Source organism: Bos grunniens, chromosome 16 (genome assembly GCF_055505025.1).
Source record: "Bos grunniens cultivar Pamir isolate PY7600 chromosome 16, Bosgru_T2T1.0, whole genome shotgun sequence".
NCBI lineage: Eukaryota > Metazoa > Chordata > Mammalia > Artiodactyla > Bovidae > Bos > Bos grunniens.
This window is the reverse complement of record NC_141180.1, coordinates 37,499,494-37,513,056: the sequence shown is the minus strand read 5'-3', so window position 1 is coordinate 37,513,056 and position 13,563 is coordinate 37,499,494. Positions and strand designations below refer to the sequence as shown.

The 13,563-nt window shown below is 44.4% G+C and overlaps 1 protein-coding gene across 5 annotated transcripts in view; it reads right to left on the bottom strand.

The window, feature by feature from the left end:
• The window catches only part of RBP7 (retinol binding protein 7), a 46,689-nt gene extending 34,022 nt beyond the window's left edge, over positions 1 to 12,667 (bottom strand). For 3 of the 5 annotated variants that reach the window (XM_086344395.1, XM_086344394.1, XM_086344393.1), the window contains exon 1: positions 12,461 to 12,666. In XM_086344395.1, coding sequence (XP_086200521.1) covers positions 12,461 to 12,533 — 73 coding nt within the window. In that variant the 5' untranslated portion in view covers positions 12,534 to 12,666. The other 2 variants (XM_086344392.1, XM_086344396.1) reach the window with 2 other exon arrangements.
• Positions 12,668 to 13,563: the final 896 nt, after the last annotated feature.

Sequence of the window (13,563 nt, the reverse complement as noted above, 5' to 3'; positions counted from 1 at the left end):
ACTACTACTAGCCTGTATTCAGCAGTTAGTGAAGTTTGTGTGCCCTAGAGCCCGTGTTCCCCAACAAGAGAAGCCACTGCAATGAGAAGCCGGCACATTGCTGCTAGAGAGTAATCCCCACACACCTGCGTTCTCTGCAACTAGAGAAAGTCAATGTACGATAACAAAGACCCAGTGCAGCCATAAATATATAAATAATTTTTAAAAAGCTAGCTATCTGGGAAAAAAAAAGAAAGAAAGGCTTTCTTAGAATGAAATAATATCATTCATTCTATCAATTTGATAGAATGAAATAATATCAAAAAATAATAATTTTTGGTATATTGTCACCCTGCTTATTTAACTTATATGCAGAGTATATCATGTGAAATGCCAGGGTGGATGAATCACAAGCTGGAATCAAGATTGCCAGGAAAATATCAACAACCTCAGATATGCAGATGATATTAACCTAATGGCAGAAAGTGAAGAGGAACTAAAAGAACATCTTGATGAAGGTGAAAGAGCAGAGTGAAAAAGCTGGCTTGAAACTCAACATTCAAAAAACTAAGATCATGGCATCTGGTCCCATCACTTCATGGTAAATAGATGGGGAAAAAATGGAAACAGTGGCAGATTTTATTTTCCTGGGCTCCAAAATCACCGAGGACAGTGACTGCAGTCATGAAATTAAAAATGCTTGTTCCTTGAAAGACAAACCTAGACAGCATCTTGAAAAGCAGAGACCTCACTTTGCTGAAAAAGGTCCATATAGTCAAAGCTATGCTTTTTCCAGTAGTCATGTATGAATGTGCTACGCTTAGTTACCCTTCATGTCTGACTCTTTGTGACCCCATAGACTGTAGCTCACCAGGCTCCTCTGACCATGAGGATTCTTCAGGCAAGAATACTGGAGTGGGTTGCCATGCCCTTCTCCAGGGTATCTTTCCAACCCAGGTATCGAACCCAGGTCTCCTGCATTGGAGGCTGATTCTTTACCATCTGAGCCATCAAGAAAGGCAAGAATACTGCAGTGTGTAGTCTATCCCTTCTCCAGGTGATCATCCTGACCCAGGGATAGAACGACATTGCAGGTGGAGTCTTTACCAGCTGAGCTACCAGGGAAGCCCATGGATATGACAGCTGGACCATAAAGAATGTTGAGTGCTGAAGAATTGATGCTTTTGAACTGTGGTGCTGGAGAAGACTCTTGAGAGTCCCTTGGATTGCAAGGAGATCAAACCAGTCAATCCTAAAGTAAATCAACCCTTGGAAGGACTGATGCTGAAGCTGATGTTCCAATACTTTGGCCACCTGATGGGAAAAGCTGACTTATTGGAAAAGACCCTGATGCTTGGAAAGACAGGGCAGAAGGAGAAGGGGTCGACAGAGGACGAGATAGTTGGATGGCATTATTGACTCAATGGACATGAGTTTGAGCAGACCACGGGAGACAGTGAAGGTAGGAAAGCCTGGCATGCTGCAGTTCATGGGGTCACAGAGTCAGACACAACTTAGCAACTGAACAACAACAACATCATTTGCAACATATTGGATGGACCTAGAGATGATCATACTAAATGAAATAAGTCAGAAAGAGACACATACCATATGATATCACTTATTAATATATGTGGAATCTAAAATATGATATAAATGATCTTATCTATGAAACAGAAACAGACTAACAGACATAGAGAATACACTTGTGGTTGTGGAGAGGTGGGGAGTGGAGAAGGAAAAGATTGCCCATTTGAGATTAGCAGAAGAAGCTGTTATATATAGGATGGATAAACAGCAAAGTCCTACTGTATAGTATAGGGAACTATATTCAATATTTTGTGATAAACCATAATGGAAAAGAATATAAAAAAGAATATATACATATATTTAACTGAGTCACTGTTATACAGTGGAAATTAACAGAATATTGTAAATCAACTTTTTTCAATAAAATGAAAAAAAGCTTTTTAACCTAGAATTCTAGTTTTTAGCATGAAATGCAAATGATCCAGTCTTTACTTATTTTCAGGAATCTTTAAACATGGAGGCTAAACCCTTCAAATATTTATCTGATTATTAATATGATCAAGCCAAATTTAAAATAGTTATCAATGACTTTCCTTAAACCCTTTTCTTTACGTATAACAAAAAACAAATAAGAAACCAAACTTGAGATGATTATATCAATTATGCTTTTACAATCAGTGAGATGATTTGTTGCTAGTAAATTTAAAACTGGTACTACCACATTATAAGACTGTCACTTAACAGATTGATGGTTGCAGGCTGGCCTTTTTAAAGATCAAAATTTAAACTAGCTTAAGTTCTGGTCATTTTCTGCCAGGTCAACACTTACCATGACCTCAGTGACCAAATTGCTCATAAGCCTTTTGTCCAGGTCAAACCATGCTTTTCCACACCATTGATTTTTTAAGTAGGAAGTATGACATTCCAGCAGATGGAAGTGAAGTGGAAGTCACTCAGTCGTGTCCAACTCTGTGGCCCCATGGACTATATAGTCTATGGGATTCTCCAGGCCAGAATACTGGAGTGGGTAGCCTTTCCCTTCTCCAGGGAATCTTCCCAACCCAGGGATCAAACCCAGGTAACAATCTAAATGACGCACATACCATTATAAGTGTGTGAGCATATACATTTTAGGGCAGGATCTCAAAGAGGCCAACACAAACACATACTTTTCTAAACTTCGTCTGTTCACATTAACCCTTCATTTCAAAGCCACTTCTTTTTAAAAATTTTTTTATTTTTATTTATTTATATTATTTGGCTGTGCTGGGTCTTGTTGTGGCATGTGGGATCTTTGCTTGAAGCATACAGGATCTTTTATACATATATAACTGAAACTTTTCATTAAAAAAATTTTATAGTTTGTGAGTGACAAAATGAACAGTGTGTAATGTGGTGTGACCAAAACTATGTTTTAAAAGTTCATTCATACACAGAGTTTAAATCTCAGGTGAAAAAATAAAAAATAAAAAACAGCCACTTAATAGTGTCAAATTTTTATCCCATTACACGTGAATATTGTGTCAGATTTGATTAATTTGTCTTACAGCAAGATCTGTAGCTGTGGCATGTGAACATGCAGCATGTAAGATCTAGTTCCCTGATTAGGGATTAAACTCAGGCCCTCTGCCTTGGGAGCTCAGTCTTAGCCACTGCACCCCCAGGGAAGTCCCCCAAAGCCACTTCTAATTTTGAGGCAATGTGGGTCTTGGAGCCAAGAGAATATGGGCTTTAAATCCCAGCTTATTCAGTGACCTTCAACAAGTTGGTAACATCCTTGTGTTCTCATGTTCATGATGAGATTAAAGGGAAGTCCTGGTCAAGATGGTCAAGCTCTGTAGGCATTAGCTTCCTTCCTGCCTAGAGTGTCATACCCTGGGTCATCCTTGGCTATTGTGGGACTCACCAAGAACTCCCAAATCTGCAGCCAACTTCTCCAGACTATAGAACCCAAGCGAACTTTCTTCAGCGTCCAAAGGACAAGTTGCCTTTCTTTTCCCTTCGATTTGGCAGAAGCTAGGAAAGAGCAATATTGTTGGATCTGCAGGATCAGCTCTACTCAGAAAGGAGTTATTTCCCTCCTCAGAAGAGATGCTGGCTGGGACACATTGAAACAAACTCTGTGGGGCCCGCCTCATTGCAAATCTCTTCTGTGTCTTTCCTTTCTTTTTTGTAGAAAATAGACTTCATTCAGCTTCCCTGGTGGCTCAGACAGTAAAGAATTCACCTGCAGTGCGGGAGACCTAGGTTCAATCCCTGGTTGGAAAGATTCCTTGGAGGAGGGCCTGGCAACTCACTCCAGTATTCTTGCCTGGAGAATCCCGTGGATAGAGGAGCCTGGTGGGCTACAGTCCATGGGGTTGTAAAGAGTCAGACATGACTGAGCGACTGGAAATCATCAGTAAGTTCAGGGGTTTTGAGCATGAACGACCCATTCTCCTTGCTTGGCACTGCAATAAAGCTTTCTCTGCTCCAAACTCTGATGTTTCCATTTATTTGGTCTCACCATCATAAAATAAAAGTCATAGTTTATGGCAAGACAAGGGAAATTTAAACAAAAATTCTTTGCCTTTTGGCCTTCCCCTCCACCTCCCTCCCCACCACACTGTGTATATGTGTGCATACTTCTGATTCAGTGAAACTTCTGATTCAATGAAACTATGAGCCATGTGGTGTAGGGCCACCCAAGATGGACGGGTCATAATGAAGAGTTCTGACAAAATGTGGTCCACTGGAGAAGGGCATGGCAAACCACTTCAGTATTCTTGCCTTGAGAACCTCATCAACAGTATGAAAAGGCAAAAAGATATGACACTGAAATATGAACTCCCCAGGTCAGTAAGTGCTCCATATGCTACTGGAGAAGAGTAGAAAAATAACTCCAAAAAGAATGAAGAGACGGAGCCAAGGTGAAAACAATGCCCAGTTGTGGATGTGACTGGTGATGGAAGTAAAGTCCAATGCTATAAAGAACAATATTGCAGAGGAATCTGAAATGGTAGGTCCATGAATCAAGGTCAATTGGAAGTGGTCAAACAGGAGATGGCAAGAGTGAACATCAACATTTTAGGAATCAGTGAACTAAAATGGACTGGAATGGGTGAATTTAATTCAGATGGCCATCATATCTACTTCTGTGAGCAAGAATCCCTTAGAAGATATGGAGTAACTCTCATATTCAATAAAAGAGTCTGAAATGCAGTACTTGGGTGCAACCTCAAAAATGACAGGATGATCTCTGTTCGTTTCCAAGGCAAAACCATTCAATAACACAGTAATCCGAGTCTATGCCCCAACCACTAATGCCAAAGAAGCTGAAGTTGAACAGTTCTCTGAAGACCTATAAGATCTTCCAGACTAATGCCAAAAAAAGATGTCCTTTTCATCATAGGGGACTGGAATGCAAAAGTAGGAAGTCAAGAGATACACGGAATAACAGGCAAGTTTGACCTTAGAATACAAAATGAAGCAGGGAAAGTCTAACAGAGTTTTGTCAAGAGAATGCACTGGTCATAGCCAACAGCCTCTTCCAACAACACAAGAATTGACTCTACACATGGACATCACCAGACAGTCAATACTGAAATCAGATTGATTATATTCTTTGCAGCTAAAGATGGAGAAGCTCTATACAGTCAGCAAAAACAAGACCAGGAGCTGACTGTCGCTCAGATCATGAACTCCTTATTGACAAATTCAGACTGAAATTGAAGAAAGAAGGGAAAACCACTAGATGATTCGTGTATGACCTAAATCAAATCCCTTATAATTATACAGTGGAAGTGACAAATAGTTTCAAGGGATTAGATTTGATAGACAGACTGCCTGAAGAACTATGGATGGAGGTTTGTGACATTGTACAGGAGGCAGTGGTCAAGATCATCACCAAGAAAAAGAAATGCAAAAAGGCAAAGTGGTTGTCTGAGGAGGCCTTACAAATAGCTGAGAAGAGAAGAGAAGCGAAAGGCAAAGGAGAAAAGGAAAGATATATCCATCTGAATGCAGAGTTCCAAATAATAGCAAGTATCCATCTGAATGCAGAGTTCCAAATAATAGCAAGGAGAGATAGGAAAGCCTTCCTAAGTGAACAATGAAAAGAAATAGAGGAAGAAATAGAATGAGAAAGACTAGAGATCTCTTCAAGAAAATTTAGAGATATCAAGGGAACATTTTATGCAAAGATGGGCACATTAAAGGACAGAAATGGTATGGGCCTAACAGAAGCAGAAGATATTAAGAAGAGGTGGCAAGAATACACAGAACTATACAAAAAAGATCTTAGCAACCCAGATAACCACGATGGTGTGATCCCTCACCTAGAGCCAGATATCCTGTAGTGTGAAGTCAAGTGGGCCTTAGGAAGCATCACTACAAGCAAAGCTAGTGGAGGTGATGAAGTTCCAGCAGAGCTATTTCAAATCCTAAAAGATGATGCTGTGAAAGTGATGCACTCAATATGCCAGCAAATTTGGAAAATTCAGCAGTAGCGACAGGACTGAAAAAGGTCAGTTTTCATTCCAATCCCAAGGAAAGGCAATGCCAAAGAATGTTCAAAGTACTGCGCAATTGCCCTCATCTCACATGTTAGCAAAGTAATGCTCAAAATTCTCCAAGCCAGGCTCAATAGTACGTGAACTGAGAACTTTCAGATGTTCAAGCTGGATTTAGAAAAAGCAGAGGAACAAGAGATCAAATTGCCAACATCTATTGGATCATTGATAAAGCAAGAGAGTTCCAGAAAAACATCTATTTCTGCTTCATTGACTACACTAAAGCCTTTGATTGTGTGGATCACAAAAAAACATGGAAAATTCTGAAAGAGATGGGAATACCAGACCACCTTACCTGCCTCTTGAGAAATCTGTATGCAAGTCAAGAAGCAACATGGATGCTTCATCAAGCATCAGACATGGAACAACAAACTGGTTCCAAATTGGGAAAGGAATTCGTAAAGGCTGTATATTGTCACCCTGTTTATTTAACTTATATACAGAGTACATCATTCAAAATGTCAGGCTGGATGAAGTACAAACTGGAATCAAGACTGCCAGGAGAAATATAAATAACTTCAGATATGCACATGACACCACCCTTATGGCAGAAAGCAAAGAGGAACTAAAGAGCCTTTTGATGAAAGTGAAAGAGAAGAATGAAAAAGCTGGCTTAAAACTCAACAGTCAAAAAACTAAGATCACGGCATCCAGTCCCATCACTTCATGGCAAATAGATGGGGAAACAATGGACACAGTGACAGACTTTATTTTCTTGGGCTCCAAAATCACTGCAGACGGTGACTGCAGCCATGAAATTAAAAGACGCTTGCTCCTTGAAAGAAAAGCTATGACCAACCTAGAGAGCATATTAAAAAGCAGAGACGTTACTTTGCCAAGCAAGGTCTGTCTAGTCAAAGCTATGGTTTTCCAGTAGTCATATATGGTTGTGAGAGTTGGACTATAAAGAAATCTGAGTGCCAAAGAATTTATGGTTTTGAACTGCGGTGTTGGAGAAGACTCTTGAGAGTCCCTTGGACTGAAAGGAGATCCAACCAGTCCACCCTAAAGAAAATCAGTCCTAAATATTCATTGGAAGGACTGATGCTGAAGCTGAAGCTCCAATACTTCGGCTACCTGATGGGAAAAACTGACTCACTGGAAAAGACCCTGATGCTGGGAAAGATCGAAGGCAGGAGGAGAAGGGGATGACAGAGGATGAGATGGTTGGATGGCATCACCGACTTGATGAACATGAGTTTGAGCAAGCTCTGGGAGTTGGTGATGGACAGGGAACCCTGTTGCAGTCCATGGGGTTGCAAAGAGTGGGACACCACTGAGCGACTGAACTGAACTGAAGTGAAAGCTTGGACTCTGCCCCAATTCTCTCTGGAATCTCCTCTGCTCAAGTCCCTACATGAATAGCTTAAAAATTCCCCAATTTTGCCGTTCAAGGAGACACTGCTTTGAGAAAGATCTCCACTGTTGTCCTTATTTGCTTTAAGTAATTATAAATCCTTTCTTCTCCTGATATTTGGCTTGGTTGTTTCTCTTGGCTGTATGCCCACAAAGAGGTGAATTCGATTTTCAGGTGACACTACGAGATCTCTTGGGTTGTACTTTAGACACTCTTAGAATATCAAATCTCATCCTACCACCTCTAACAAATAGGGAATCTAACAGAATTCAGAGGCTGTATAGCTTTGATTCTATTACCAACAATCAATGGCTAGTTCTGGGTTTCCAGTTTGGTGCTCTGCTGTACTAACTAGCCTCTCTATTCCAGAAATCCCTAGCACACTTATCTTTCTTCTGGGAAACAGACTGCAAATAAGAATTAATGTGTTGTCTGGATCCAGTACCTTTCTGGAACCAGAACCAAACATTAAAAAAGGAGTCGTGGGACTTCCCTGGTGGTCCAGTGGTTAAGACTCCATGCTGCCATTGCAAGGAGCACAGGTTCAATCCCTGGTGGACAGCTAGGCTCACACAGGCCACGCAGTACAGCCAAAATAAATAAACAAAATTAAAATTTTTAAAAATAGGAGCTGTGAGGCAGGATATAAATTCAATCCTATTTGGTTTAATCCTCTGTGACATGGGTTGGATGATAAGTGAATACAGCTAATGTAAATAAGGGCTTCCCAGGTGGTACAATGATAAAGATTCTGCCTTCCAGTGCAGGAAACACAGGTTTGATGGTTCAATCCCTGATTGGGAAGATTCCCTGGAATAGGAAATGGCAACCCTCCAATATTCTTGCCTGGAGAATCCCATGGACAGAGGGGCCTGGCAGGCTACAGTCCCTAGGGTTACAAAGAGTTGGACACAACTGAAGTGACTTAGCATGAATGCACACAATATAAATAAATAGAGCCTCTGTTAGCCTCTAGGATCTCATACAATGGTAGATAATGGATAAATTTCTACAGAAATCATGAAAAAGAAGTCTCAGACAAGGAGTCACAGCATAACGTACAGAAAAGTAAGACAGTATTGGAGACAGGTGAAGGATTTCACGAATACACATTTGAAGAACACTGATTACAATAGTCAGAAGGCGGCTTTGCAATACTCAACAGGCTTAACAAAAGATGTTTCCACACACTTGAAACAGTCACCCTGACTCCATTCCCTGTTTTCTTCTCTAAGAAATTTGCTCTAAAAGCCATCAGATCAGATCAGTCGCTCAGTCGTGTCCAACTTTTGGGACCCCATGAATCGCAGCACGCCAGTCCATCACCAACTCCTGGAGTTCACTAAGACTCACGTCCATCGAGTCAGTGATGCCATCCAGCCATCTCATCCTCTGTCATCCCCTTCTCCTCCTGCCCCCAATCCCTCCCAGCATCAGAGTCTTTTCCAATGAGTCAACTCTTCGCATGAGGTGGCCAAAGTATTGGAGTTTCAGCTTTAGCATCATTCCTTCCAAAGAAATCCCAGGGCTGATCTGCTTCAGAATGGACTGGTTGGATCTCCTTGCAGTCCAAGGGACTCTCAAGAGTCTTCTCCAACACCACAGTTCAAAAGCATCAATTCTTTGGCACTCAGCCTTCTTCACAGTCCAACTCTCACATCCATACATGACCACAGGAAAAACCATAGCCTTGACTAGACGAACCTTTGTTGGCAAAGTAATGTCTCTGCTTTTGAACATGCTATCTAGGTTGGTCATAACTTTCCTTCCAAGGAGTAAGCGTCTTTTAATTTCATGGCTGCAGTCACCATCTGCAGTGATTTTGGAGCCCAGAAAAATAAAGTCTGACACTGTTTCCACTGTTTCCCCATCTATTTCCCATGAAGTGGTGGGACCGGATGCCATGGGAATAACTAAAAAGAAAGCACTGCAAGGCAAAATTCAAAGCCATGCCCTGATCTCTAACACTTTACCCTCCACAAAGATGTCCGATACTAGCCAGAGAAACCAGGGAAGAAAGAACTTATGAGGACTTCTCTGGCAGTCCAGTGATTAACAACCCATAAACTCCCAATATAGGGGCACAGGTTTAATCCTTGGATGGGGAACTAAGATCCCACATGCCATGGGTTGTGACCAAAAACAACCTCCCCACCAAAAAACCACAAACAATCAGAAAAATAAAGCGCTTATGATCACATGTCCCCACTAATTTGAGGGTGAGGTGATAAGTAAATTATCAGGGCTTACTACCTTTAGGAAAAACAATCATTAATTCCTTCTTATGAATTAGAAACAGAGAAGAAATGAGATTCAGATTACAGGTAGCAGAATATGCCACCCCAAGATATGCCACTTTTTCATATTGAATATTTTGAAATGAAGGTCATGGGAAAGCAGAAAAGCCCTGCCCTCCCCCAGAGCAGGACATAATTTTGTAAACATGTCCCTGCTCTCCCTGTACCAGGTTGGACAGAAATTAGGGACACAACTCTGAACTCCTATCAGTCTAGAGATGGCACCAGAAGAATTTACATAACAAACTTTACTAACTCGTTCTTATTTACCATTAGTTCCTGCATGTATTTATCTTCCCAAAATTTGTCACCCCTGGAATCACAAAGCCCTTTGTCTTATCACTTCTCTACAGAATTATTACTCTTTGCTCAGGTGCCATATAACTTCCTTTTTTTTTCTTTCTTCTTCTTTTAAAAAAATTTTGGCCACACCTGGTGGCATGTGGGATCTTAGTTCCCCAACCAGGGATCAAATCCATGCCCCCTGCATTGGAAGTCGAATCTCAACCACTGGCCCACCAGGGAAGTTCCCTCAGCTCAGGTTCTAACCACTCTGAGACACTCATCGCTGAATGCTCCTGAGTGTATTCACCATGCATGTGTTAACAAGCTTCTGTTTGTTGTCTTGTTACGCTGTCTCTTGGTATAATTTACAGGGTCCCAACCAATGAAACTAAGAAAGGTAGAGAAATAATATTTTTTTCCTTGCCTATACGGTTTCTGTCAGTATGAATCTGATTTAGCTTGAGAAGTTCCAGGCATCCCTGCTTAGTGTGAGAAAGGGAGGATAAAATCCTACCATAGGTTGGGAGATCTTACAGACACACTGGAACCTTAGAATTGCTGTTCAGTCACTCAGTCATTTCTGACTCTTTGCAACCCCACAGGCTGTAAGCCTGCCAGGCTCCTCTGTCCATGGGGTTCTCCAGGCAATAACACTGGAGTGGGTTGCCATTTCCTTCTCCAGGGGATGTTCCCAACAGAGGGATCAAACCTGCATCTCCTGTGTTGGCAGGCTGATTCTTTACCACTGAGCCACCTGGGAAGCCCAGAATGGTACAGTCCAAAATGGCTAAAATACTTGATTTTATGTTATTATTATTATTATTAGGCATGGTTAAAAGAAAAAAAAAAAAAAGGACCACCTGCTCTCAATTTGCAGATGGAGAAACCCAAGCCCAGGTCAGATAATGTGGAAGAGGAGCCAGAGCAGCCCCCAGTCCCCCAGACTTCCGGAAGCTCCGGCCCGATCAAAAGTGCCCCTGATCAGGGACTTCCCTGGTGAGCCAATGTCTAAGACTCCATGCCCCCAATACAGGGGGTCTGGGATCCATCCCTGATCAGGGAACACGTCCCACCTGCCCCAACTAAGACTTTGAATGCTGCAACTAAAGATCTCACATCTTGCAACTAAGCTTCAGAGCAGCCAAATTAAAAAATAAAGTTCAAAGAAGATGCCCTATCTCCTTTCACCATTCCGATAGCCTTCTCAAGTTCTGCTGGCTGGTAGGGTAGCCAACTTCCACTTGTGTCCGTTGAACATTAGAAACATGGCTAGTCCTGGCTTGAGGCTTAAAATGAACTCCTATTTAACAACAGCAACACAAAAAGGTGCCTCTGATTGCTGTTATTTAGTCAGAAGCGCTAGGCATGAGCAGGTGCTCAGAACCACCAACGCTGACGAATTAAATCACCAGCAGGAGGAACTGAGCATCAGTACCAAAGGGAAGCATTCTACCGTCACGGCAGGAAAGAAACTTAGCGGATCCCGCCGCCCCTCTACATCCCCTGAGGCCCCTCCCATACTTCCTCCCTGCCAGGCAGGGGAAAGTGGAAGCAAACCCTCCAAGCACCGACCCACAGTCCTCCTGGCTGGAATTGGGCCCCGGGGTTGGGGTGAAGAGGTAGCGGCCTCTAAAGGGTCTGGGTTTATTAACCCCCGCCTTTCGATGAGAAGAGGAAACCAGAAAACTAAAGATTTCAAACGTGTCTCCAGAACTCTAACCCGCACGAGAGCCGCCGGAGGTCGCGGGAGGGGCGGGGGGCGAGGGCGGGGCCGGAGGCCAGGCTCGGGACGGTACTCTGGGGCCCCGGAATCTGCGTCCCGGAGATCTCCAGGGGGCGCTGATGCTGCGGGCCGGGACCTCCCCTGGACTCGGGGATTCCCTCAGCCCGTTGCCCAGAAATCCGCGTTAAAGCGGCCACGGGGCGAGGATCTACCGGGAGGGGCTTCGGGTCGGGGCGCCTCCCCGACACCCATGGGGAACCCCATCGTGTCCCCGACTCTCCCTGCGAGGTGGCCTACGCCACCGTCGCCCCCACCTGCTTGGGAGTCCGCGATGGGACAGGAGCCGTTGCCGCGTGGACCGGGCACTGGCGGACAGAGGAGAGGACAGACAGACTGGCGAACTGGGAGAGGAAGGATGGGAGGGACCAGGAGACGGCCAGACGCGTGGAGAACAGGGGGATGCGGGAGACTAAAGGATGGGGGGACAGGCGGCTGGACTGAAGGACTGGCAGACGGACGGAGGTGGGAGACCGACGACAGTCAGACGGACGTTCAGGGGGACAGAGGATAGACGAAGGTGGGGAAGTGGGGGACCCGGAGAACCCGTAGTAAGACTCGGGGGACGCACGGGTGCAGGTGAGGGGACGCAGGGAGTCGGACCAGCATGCCAGCCCGGCGGCCTCCGCCCCGAACTGGACGCGCGGCCGAGCGGAGGCCCCGCACGGCCCCTCCCGCCTACCTAGGGCCCGCATGTAGCCCTCGACGTTGTCGCTGCTGAGCAGGTTCCAGGTGCCGCTGAAGTTGGAAGGCATGGCGGGGCTGAGGACAGCACTGGCCGGGGGCAGTGGGGACTGGGAGACCTATGTCTGGCCGGGGAGGCGGGACCAGCAGGACCTCGAGGGGACAGAGCGGGGAGGGGCCATGCGGGGAGCGCTGGGCACAGGCCTCCTGCAAATCCGGTCCACTTCCAGCCTCCTTGTCCACGCGCTCCTGTCCTCTTCTGCTTTAACTCCAAAGTGGACATACCCCACACCAAGATCAGAGCTACACTTTTTTCTCTGCCTACATGTTAATATGCCTTTCCCAGGTGGCTCAGTGGTAAAGACTCCACCAGCAATGCAGGAGACACAGGAGACACGAGTTAAATCCCTGGGTTGGGAAGATCCCCTGGAGAAAGAAATGGCAACCCACTCTAGTATCCTCGCCTGGGAAAGCCATTGACAGAGGAGCTTGGCAGGCTCCAGTCCGTGGGGTTGCATAGTTGGATATGACTGAGCCCACGCATACACATTAATAACCAAGAGATCTCCTTCAAATACATGGCATGGATTGCTGGGTCAGCTGCAAATAATATACCAATAAATCCAGTGCTAGTGGTCTCAATAAATAGGCGGTTATCTTCCTTACCTATCAAGCTGTCCTGGGATAAGTGGCAACTCCATGACATAGAAGTGGCATCTCTGGACTTCCTTGGTGGTCCAGTGGTTAAAACTCCACCTGCCATAAAAGGGGACATGGGTTCCCTCCCTGGTCCGGGAAGATTCCATATGCCATGAGCCATTAAGCAGGTGTGCCACAACTACTGGGCCCCAACCCTAAAGACCATGCTCTGCAACAAGAGAAGCCACCACAAGGAGAAGCCCACACCCCGCAACTAGAGAGTAGTCCCCCGTTCCGGAACTAGAGAAAAGCCTGAGCACAGCAAGGAAGACCCAGCACAGCCAGAAAACTTATTAATTAAAAATGTTACATATAAAAAAAAGTGGCATCTCTGTATTCTCCTGGCCTTTCATCCCTGTTGGTTACCTCACTGTCATGAGTTGGCTGCTGGAACATCCACAT